This window comes from Psammomys obesus, unplaced genomic scaffold (assembly GCF_907164565.1).
Source record: "Psammomys obesus unplaced genomic scaffold, mPsaObe1.curated_primary_1811, whole genome shotgun sequence".
NCBI classification, from domain to species: Eukaryota; Metazoa; Chordata; class Mammalia; order Rodentia; family Muridae; genus Psammomys; species Psammomys obesus.
Window position 1 is genome coordinate 14,727,314 of NW_026585580.1, and position 10,058 is coordinate 14,737,371.

General features: G+C 47.6%; 1 protein-coding gene across 3 annotated transcripts in view; it reads right to left on the minus strand.

Annotated features, from left to right (window-relative positions):
- Mgat4a (alpha-1,3-mannosyl-glycoprotein 4-beta-N-acetylglucosaminyltransferase A) overlaps positions 1 to 10,058 on the minus strand; it is an 80,572-nt gene that overhangs the window by 7,022 nt on the left and 63,492 nt on the right. For 2 of the 3 annotated variants that reach the window (XR_008720097.1, XM_055607072.1), the window contains exons 8-13: positions 9,848 to 9,923; positions 5,638 to 5,752; positions 4,215 to 4,345; positions 3,254 to 3,361; positions 2,968 to 3,161; positions 428 to 506 (exon numbers count right to left, since the gene is read on the minus strand). Coding sequence is in view for 2 of the 3 variants with exons in the window: in XM_055607072.1 (XP_055463047.1) it covers positions 428 to 506; positions 2,968 to 3,161; positions 3,254 to 3,361; positions 4,215 to 4,345; positions 5,638 to 5,752; positions 9,848 to 9,923 (703 nt within the window). In the remaining variant the exon portion in view is untranslated. The remainder of the gene's footprint in view (positions 1 to 427; positions 507 to 2,967; positions 3,162 to 3,253; positions 3,362 to 4,214; positions 4,346 to 5,637; positions 5,753 to 9,847; positions 9,924 to 10,058) is intronic. The other variant, XM_055607086.1, reaches the window with a different exon arrangement.

Genomic DNA, 10,058 nt, shown 5'->3' on the forward strand with positions numbered 1-10,058 from the left:
TAAGTAGCCACGGTGACAATTGGCTTTAAGAGTCAACCTGACTAGAGATCACCTGGGAAGGAAGCCTGGGTGAAGGGCTGTCTACACTGGTTGGCCTGTGAGCCTATCTGTAGGAAGTCATCTTGAGTAACTGGTTTGGGAAGACCCAGCCCACTGGGGGCAGCACCTTCCCTAGGCAGGGGTCCCTGAACCATGTCAGAGCTGAACACACCAAGCTGAACACAGGCAAACAGACAAGAGAGTGCGCATGCGTGCATTTCTCCCTGCTCCTCGTTCCTGCCTCGACTTGCCCACAACGAGGACCTATAACCTGGAACTGTAAGCTAACATAAGCCTCCCTCTCTCTCCCCTAAGCTGCTTTGCGTCAGGGCATCTTATCAGAGCAACAGAAATGAAACTAGAACATCAGAAGCGGCAGCAGCCATACCTTAAGAGGCAGAACCTCCACAGTTGTGTTCACCAGGATGTCTCCTGGGTGTTCTTGATTGCCGCTGTGGAACAAATAACTGAAAAGACACAGCAAAGAATGAAAAACACGAGTCAGACTAGCGTGTAAACGACTCAGGAACACATGCCTCACCGCACAGCGAGCTCTTGGAAGGCGTCTGAAGGCACTGGCTGACCATCCCAGAACCTGCAGCCACCCAGCTGACTCGACAGTGCTGCAGAAACCTAAGTCTGCAGCCGCAGGCTGTGTGTTGGCCTGTCAGGGGCCAGCATGCTTGCCGCAGGCTGTGTGTTGGCCTGTCAGGGGCCAGCATGCTTGCTGCTTAACACGCACAGACACAGAAGTGGCAACAGGCCGACCTGTCTGTAATGCTGCCCACGTGGAATCCTGAATACAACAACGGCAAATGGAGCGCCTCGTCACAGCATCCCTCACAGTTTTCACAAGGCCAGGCATGGTCACGGCACGTTCAAAGCCGAGCGCTAGGGTTAGGAGTGGGGCGCAGTGCTAGAGCCTGTGCTTAGTCTGTGCAAAGCCCCGAGTTCAGGCCTCAGCTCGGACATACAACAAAGTGGGTCTCACAGTAGCTGGCGGAAGTGGCACATGCCTTTAATCCCAGCAGTCCGGAGCAGAGGCAGGCAGACCTCTATGAGTTGGAGGCCAGCCTGGTCTACATAGCAAGTTCCAGGCTAGCCAGGACTACACAGTAAGACCCTGTCTCAACAAAAAAAACAAAACAAAACAAAAAAACACCAAAATAACTAGTGTTGGTTTAGTCACACCAAGTGGCTAAACGTTTAGGTTCAGGAGCCTGAGGAGCCCACTGCTCTCACTCTGGCTCCCATGATCCCTTGGGTCCCCTGAAACATGCCAACTACCTTTGCAGCATGAATTTCTGCTATTGCATATAGCTGTGCCACCCATGGCTCATGACTAACCTAAGTTTATAAGAACCGGCAAGAGGAACCCTGCACATGAAAAATCCTCAGCCAGAGGTTACAGGTGATAACTTGCTATGAGTGGGTATTTGTGGGGAAAACATCTCCTGTGACAGGAATTTGATTTTTAAACTATGCAGGAGAGCTTTTCCTAGCATTTTCAGATGAGAAATGCTATTTGCGAAAAAAAAAATCTCCAAAAGAAATCTTTGAGAGCAGGTCTCTCAACTGCCCTGGAGAATACCATACAGCATCTTTAAAAGATCAACACAAATCTCTGCCATAAAATACGAGAAACCCTTCCCGATTCACCGGGCAGAACTACTTGATTCCAAACCAAATAAAGTGCAGAAAGTGAAAGCTGCACACCAGCATGCCCCGTGGGGATGCACACAAAACTACAGGATGTTCGTGTACAGATCCAACGATACATAGAGCAATTACACGCCGTGAACGCAGACTGGAGTCCAGAGCTGCGCGACCAGTCTGAGGGTCAAACATCAATGTCGGCCATCATACTAGCCGCTGAAGAAAAACACGTGACCACAACAACAGACCTAGAAAGCACACTGGACAAAATTCGAGACTGGGCTTCCAAGAGGGCTCAGCTGGTAAGAATCTGTAAGCACAAAGACCTGAGCTCAATCCCCCTGAATACCCATGCTAACCATGTCAGCCTCATCAATCCAGTGAGTTCCAGGAAAAACAGAGAGACCCTGCCTCAAAAGAAACGGGAGGAGATTGAGCAAGGTTCGTCTCTGGCCTACGTGCAGCCATCAATTAAAAATAATTGCAGCCCCACTGATGGTGTCTGTGCCAGCATGGTAGCAGGACGCGGAGTCGGTGGCCATTCCTGTACACACTTCTGGCCGAGGATAGTGAGTGTGCCACTGACAGTTTAGTCAAAGGGGGCAGAGCTGAACGGATCACAGATATTAAATTTACAAACAGAAGAAAACAGTCCTAAGTTTTATAAAATGAATGTGAGTGCCACAAAACTAAAAGGGTTGTGAACTCGCGTAGGGAGCTAAAGATGGCCTGAAGCAGCAGAACCATGAACATTTCCCACTTCACCAACTGCTGAGCGGATAACCTGCTCTCCTGTGTTCAGGGACAGTCTAAGAAAAAGACATGGAAACTATCTGAGATTTCAAGGAGACGTCTAAATCAAAGTAACACAAATTACAGATAAGTCTAAGTTCAGAAATAATGGGCTCTTCCAAACATAAGGCCAGCAAGACGATCAGCAAATAAAGATACTTGCTACCAAGCCTGAGGACTGGAGTTCAATCGCCAGTAGCCACAAGGTGGGAGAAGATACCCAATTCCCACGTGCTGCTCTCTGGTCTCCACATACAAATGAAGGTAACAGTTCGCAAAACAATATAGTCAGAACATTAAAATATCGCTGAAAATCCAAGCGTTTTTTCATACTCAGCTGTATGAAATTAATTTATAACCCCAAACTCTGCGACTCGCTAGCTCCTCAATCCACTGGCACAAAGCCCATTTTATCATGAACCACATCATAAACAGAAGGTCTGGAATCGAAGACAAAATGTCAGCCCCGCGGCCACCGACCTTTCTACGTTGACCGGTTTGTCGAACTTAAACAAGATGTAGTCTCCAGCGGTGGGGGTGATGGCCCAGAAGAAGTCCTCGCCCATGTAGGTCTTCTCCAGCGTGTGCCCTTGGTACACCTTCAGGGAGGTGGAGACCTCTGCAGGTGGGTTCACGTGGATCTTGAGAAGCAACGGTTTCATGTAGTCTTTATCCTAGAATGACACACGTGCCAACTCAACACCTGCTCGCGTGCGCACCGAGCAGCGGCCCGCACGGCTAGGAAAAGCTCCATGAAGTCACCTACCGTGAGCTTCTGGATTTTCCCCGACAGTGAGGAGTGCAGACCCACGTGCTGGAAGAGGGAAGGCCGGAAGCGGATGCGCAGATTTGCCTTCTGTCTGTCACAGTGCTTCTAGACAGTGAGAGGAATCGGACTTGATCACAGAGTGACGCAGTGCAGGGGAGCCCCGCCGCCCTGTGAGTCTCGCAGCATTACTATCTAGTCCTCCTTTCGGCTGTACTGGGCTCTAATAAGATCCCAAAAGAGCTGAAAAAGGGTGAGGGGCTGACAAAAAGGGAAGAAAATGCACTTCCACAAGCTAGGTCGGCTGGCAGCCAATAGGAAGAGCACAGCCAAGCGTCAGGACCATACAAGGAGGAGCCGCCACTTAGAAACAGGCTCCGCTTAAGGGATTTTCTACTATTATATAAATCTGGCAGGCTTGGGGCCACATGCTTTTAATCCTAGCACTCTGGAGGAAGGGGCAGGTGGATCTGAGTCTGGGTGAGTTTGAGGCCAGCCTGGTCTACAAAAAAAGTGAGTTCTGGGACAGCCAGGGCTACACAGAGAAACCAACAAAACAAAACCGTTTAAAAAATGCCTCATTTATGCAAGCACGCGTATTGTCATGACTTGGCCTTGAACCAAGGACCTTCCTGCATGCTGTTTAAAGCACTCTTTACACCACTGTGCCACAAACAACAACAAAACAAACAAGTCACAGAAGCCTTTCTAACATTTGAACTGTGAATCGGTCTCAGAAGGAGGCCAAGCACATGAGGAGTGGAGGGGACAGTTTCCCTGCCGTGGCCTTCTTTAACTCCTCACGTCTCTAAAAGTTTCTTCCATAAACAAAACATTGAAAAGCAACTCCCAGGCCAGGCACCGCGACACAAGCCTGCACTCGGGTAGCTGGGGCAGGAGGATCTTCGGTTCTTGGCCAGCCTGGGGCTACACAGCGGGACCCCATGCGGAATTAACTCACAGCGTCCTTTTCAGGGTTGCAGACCTTCACCCAGAGAATGTGGTCCAGGAGCCAGTCGATGGGCTTCTCCTTGTAGAACATGAAGATGAACTCCACCACCAAAGTGAGGTCTGGTGCCTGGAACATCTTTCCTGAAAAGACATTCCCAGTCAACAGCTGTCACAAAGAACTGACCCCCAAGACGCCTGCACAAGTGACCTCCGCGCACAAGAGGCTTCATGCCCATCAGCAAGGGCAAAGCCGCTTTAGCTAAATGCTTTCCTGACTGGTCTGAAGCAAACACAAGTGGCCAACTCCTGCTATTACCACAAAGGCTAGCACACAAAGCTACTTAAAGGATTCAGAAATCAAGTCAGATTTTTTTCCCCTGTATCTTAGTATGACTGTTCCCATAAACAAAGGAATTTGAGAGATATATGTTTTAAAAAAAAAAGTGTGTAGGGCTGGGAATACAGCTCAGTGGTAGAGCACTTGCCTAGCACTGTGAGGCCCTAAATTTGTGAGGAGAGGGGAGGGGGAAGGGGAGAAAGGGAGAGAAGGGAAAGGGGGGAGGGAGGCAACAGGGATCTCAATACCTATACAAAAAGCAGAGGAACGGATGCAGGAGAAGCAGCGCCGGGAGGCTGAGGAAAAGGCTTACTAATTTTGTTTCACTAAAACTGAATTTTTATGAATTTTAAAACAAGTTTTGAGTTAACTGACAAACAAGGTCAGAGACTGAGCCCGTAGTATCTGGGGGCTGGGGTGAACCCGAGGTCTCAGACACGCTAGGCAGGAGATCCGCACTAAGCTACATGCAGCCCTAACAGTCAGGACCCCACTGCCTTGCCAGCCTTGACCTTGAGCGCCTCCTGTCTCTGCCTCTCAGATGAAGGCTTCACAAGAATCTCAGGGGTGCACCACCACACCTGAGAGGTGTGAGAGGCTTGAGAGGTTATTTTTAAACCCTGTAAATTTCCCTCACTCATTCACCTTCAAATATATTATTTTTCGCTTACTATTTTAGGGACACTATTCCCTCAAAGGCTTTAAAACAAGCCCCCCAAACAGTTCGTGAAAGAAACAGATGAATGAGGAGTAATGGCTAGGCAAGGGCTGCGTGCCCCGCTAAGAACCCAGCATGCCATGCTTCGGGGACGAACCCCAGGGTTGTGAGCACAAAGGAAGGTGTCAGAAGACATGAGACATGTTCCCAGCACCGAGGTGGCCATGTTGGTGCTCCAACAGACGCACTATACCACAGAACTCACAGAATTGCGTTCATCACTGTGCCTGAGGAGACTTACCTGAGTTTAATTTTCTCAACACCAATTTCCCTGGGAAAAGGTAACTTTTTTTGGTCAAAGAAAAAGAAAAAGCAATTGGTTTAAGATTCTGGGGCTTAGCTGTTCTGTAAAGCAGATAAATCAAACACTTTTCTTACCAATGAAGCCAAGCTGGGAAAACTCCAGAATCATCCACTCCTCAGAAGAAAGTTGAAGTGCAAAGTTTTTTATGGTATTGAAATAGTTTTGTTTGACAATAATATCATCTTCAAGCTAGAAAAAAAGTTGAACAGCATAGTTAATAAGTCAAAAAGAGAAGAAAAGGGGTACAGTGGCATTACTGTGAAAAAATCTAAGCATATGCTCATGAAAATCAAGAAAACTATGGTGAAAATCGACGAAAATATAAAAATGGATGTGGTCAAAACAAAAGATATACTCTGTGGGTCAACTACCTGGGTCAGAGATCAAAGGGAAGCCAGCACCTTCCCTCACCTACTGTCCACCTGGCTCGCTGAGAGGACCAACATGAAAACTGGGTGTGCGTCCATCTGACAGCTTTGCATTCTGACAGACTACATAAAATTCTGTCTTGGGCTGTGTGTGGGTATAGCTAAGTATATATAAATATATGTGTGTGTGTGTGTGTGTGTGTGTGTGTGTTACATGCAGGCATAAGCTATTGAATGGGGGATTCTCCCTAAATGTTTACTTAGGGACAGCTTTGCACCCCAAATGGTTCAGCCCAGACCAACCTTTGCATCCAAAGTATGAACAAACAGAATTCACTGAGGGGGAAGAAACCTACTTCATCGTTCCTGGTGGGTGTGTATACAGCGCAAGGCAGGCTGGGGCCCCGGGTGACTGACGGTGTGAGAAAGGAGCTTATGTATAAGCATGTGCCCATAAGTGCCTCAGGCTCCCAACCTCAGGACTATGAGTGTGTGCACAGCCCAAACCGCCTACATCATTACTGGGATGTGCAAAGTACTCTGGGAACGCCAAGACAAGAGATGTTCACCAAAACGTGACACCTGAGCGGAAATCTGAAGCTTAAACGTCACCCTGACCGAGGGAAATGACTGAGAGGCATCAAAGCTCTGGGTCTTGTAGGATGAGAACGTAATTGGAGGTTTGGCAAGACTTCCCTTTAAAAAAATGGCCTGCCGCTGCCAGTGTGAACTTCACCCAGGCCCCAGGGTTGAAGTGGGATGGTTGGAATCTTCTTCCTTCTTTTTCTTTAAGCATAAACCTTTGATGACACAGCTGATCTGGCTCTACTCTTTTCCTTGTATTTTTCCAATGCTGGCACTGAAGACAGGGTGACATGCAGACCGGCCAGCCCCCCGCACCACGAGACTACCTCCTGCCAAAGCATCCCTTAGAAGCCGCGGCTGTGAAGCCCCCACGTGTGTGACTGCGAAGCCACAGCCCTAGGAGACTTCCATGATGTGAAAGGTAAATTCCTTGGATTCCCCATCTTCAGCCCTGTTTTCCTTGGGTTTTCTAGAGGTGATCCCTTTCCTTTACAAACATTTCAAGCCCTCCATCTGAACGCTTTTGAAGCTGTTTTCCCTACTAACACTCTGTAGGAAGATGACAGTGAACTCAGGGAGAGGATTCTTACCGCCTAACTAGAAAGACCAGAATAGAAAACTCTATTTCCTGAGGAACAAGCTCAGGGGGAAACATCCCATTTTCAGAAAAAAAATCATCCATCTTTGTAGAGCTGAAAATTTAGACAAATTTTGTGTAAATGACCAACAAAAGGTAATGGTACAAGAATAATGTTACTCCACGAAATAATTTAAAACCACAGCAATTTCCATTACTGGCATTTAAGGCTTTTGATATTATATTGCAACACTAAACTGGTTTTGAGGCAGTGTGTGTGTGTGTGTGTGTGTGTGTGTGTGTGTGTGTGTGTGTGTTCCTGTAACTGTTAAAGATTTTTAAATTTTATTTATTACAATTTATTCACTTTATAGCCCCCTCCCTCAGCCCCTCCCAATTCCTCCCTCCCTCCCTTATCTCCTCCCTGCCCTGTCCCCAGTTCATTGATAAGGGAGATCCTCCTCCCCTTCCCTCTGAGCCTAGACTATCAGGTCTCATCAGGACAGTCTGCATTGTCTTCCTCTGTGGCCTGGTAAGTCCCCCCCCCCCACCTCAGGGGGATGTGATCAAAGAACCAGCCACTGAGTTCATGTCAGAGAGAGCCCCTGTTCCCCTTGTTAGGAAGCCCATTTGGAGGTTGAGCTGCCATGGGCTATATCTGTGCAGGAGTTCTAGGTTATCTCCATGCATGGTCCTTGGTTAGAGTATCAATCTCAGAAAAGACCCCTGTGCCCAAATTTTTTGGTTCTGTTGCTCTCCTTGTAGAGCTCCTGTCTCCTCCAGGCCTTTCTATCTCCCCCTTCTTTCATAAGATTCCCTGCACTCTGCCCAAAGTTTAGCTATGAGTCTCAGCATCCGCTTTAATACCCTGCTGAAATCTGTACACCTAAAGAAGCTAAGCAAGAAGGGGGACCCTGGGTAAGATGCTCAATTCTCATTCAGAAAGCCAAACGGGTAGACACCAGAAGAGGGTGAAAACAAGGAACAGGACAGGAGGCAACCACAGAGGGCCTCTGAAGGACTCTACCCAGCAGGGTATCAAAACAGATGCTGAAGCTCCTAGACAAACATTTAAAGATTTAAGACATTAGCAAGAGAGGGAACGGGCAAACCCCAGACCCTCCTTTCCTCCACAGAGATATAACTTTACAGTCAGAGCAGCAGCAGCCAGGTCACTTCCCCTGGGCATGGTTTCCCAACCCCTGACTGCTCTCTCATCAGAGAAATCAGTTACAAATCCCTGGAGCCTTTCTGGTGTGCATCCTGGAAGTGTTGTTTCCGTCTCCTTTCAATCAAAGTATGGACAGGAACAAGGCAGGCACCCACCAGAGACCAAGAACCAAGGCCCTCGTTTCGGTGCCAGCGGCTGCAGTTCCACAGAGAACCACCAGGCCTCCCTCCATTTGGACAGCACAGAGACGCACACTAGTCCCCAGGCTGGCCTTGAACTCAGATCTGCTTGCCTCGGTCTCCTGGATTAAAGGCGTGTTTGTATTCCAGCCAGATCACACAGACCTAGAAGGTCTCTGGATGTGACCTCTTGCCAGAGCAGCCAATTCTGAACTAAAATTATTCTACATTGACACATCCTCATTTCTACCGACCCAGTTTTTTATTTTAATCTCATTCAGTAGATCCCTAAAAAGGCTCAGGTACTTAGGAACAGCTTAAGGAAGTGAAAGTTGTATTCCTGCTGAACTATAAAATGTTACTACAGAAATCAAAGAAAACAAGTACTGCATGTATGTAACTCCAGCACTCAAAGGCAGAAACGGAAACCCCCAAGCTTGAGGCCAGCCAGCTGTGCAAGCAGAGATATGCCAGTTCACGGCCTATCACCCATGCCACAAGGCCAATCATGGCAGGGCCTGCCTGAAATCCCACACTGAGCAGGCGGGAGGCTCTGGAGCTTGCTAGCTCTGGTTCAGCTGACCTGACAAGTTCCAGGTCCAGCTAGAGACTCTGCCCCCAAAACAGGCAAAGCTTGATTGAGGGAGACTCCCAACATTGACCTCTGGCCCCTACAAATAGGCACACACATGCACCCCACACACAAAGGACATGTGCACACAAGCATACTCCCACCGACAAGAAACTTTCTGACTAGCACAGCTGCTCTCTAACCTGCCTTCCCAGCTTCTATACCCATGTGGAATAGACTCTGCACCCAAACACTGTAAAACTACACATAGAATATGTTCACAGACTATGTTCATCTTTACAAAGAAATAGGAAACAAAATCTACTCCAAGGGATGTGTGCCTGACTTTTACATTTCAAATCTTTTAGAAGCTAAAAGATTTCTTTTTCTATTTTAATAAATATATTTTACTTAAAAAAAAAAATGGCCTGGTGTGATGGTGGGAGGCAGAGGCAGGTGGATTCTTGTGATTTTGAGGCGAGACTGGTTTATAGAGTGAGTCCAGGACAGCCAAGGCTACGCAGAGAAACCCTGTTTTGAAAAAAACAAAAACAAACAAAAAATTAAAACCACCAAAGAAAAAGGCTAAGAAAGGGGTGTACTAACATGCCCTCTTTACACCTTTTCTTTAAAATGCTGAGAACAGCCTGGTGTGATAGGTGCACCTTTAATCCCAGTGCCAGGGAGGCAGAGGCAGGGAGACTCTGTGAGTTTGAGCCCAGCCTGGTCTACAAAGCAAAATCCAGACCAGTCGATCTGCAGAGTGAGACCCTATCTCAAAAAAAGAAACAAACCAACAAGCAAAAAAAACCTTTAAGAACCCCGCCTCTTACCTGAATATAATAGATGCCCTTGTCCTGAGCATACATCATTAGAAAACAATAATCCAGGTTCTGCTTGGTTCTCCATCTGAAATGAACAGTTCCGAGAATAAGTTAGGAACCAGACTCAGAGTTAGCAAACTCAGATTGCATGCGTGAACCTCACATCTGTTGTAACACACACACACACACACACACACACACACACACACACACACACACA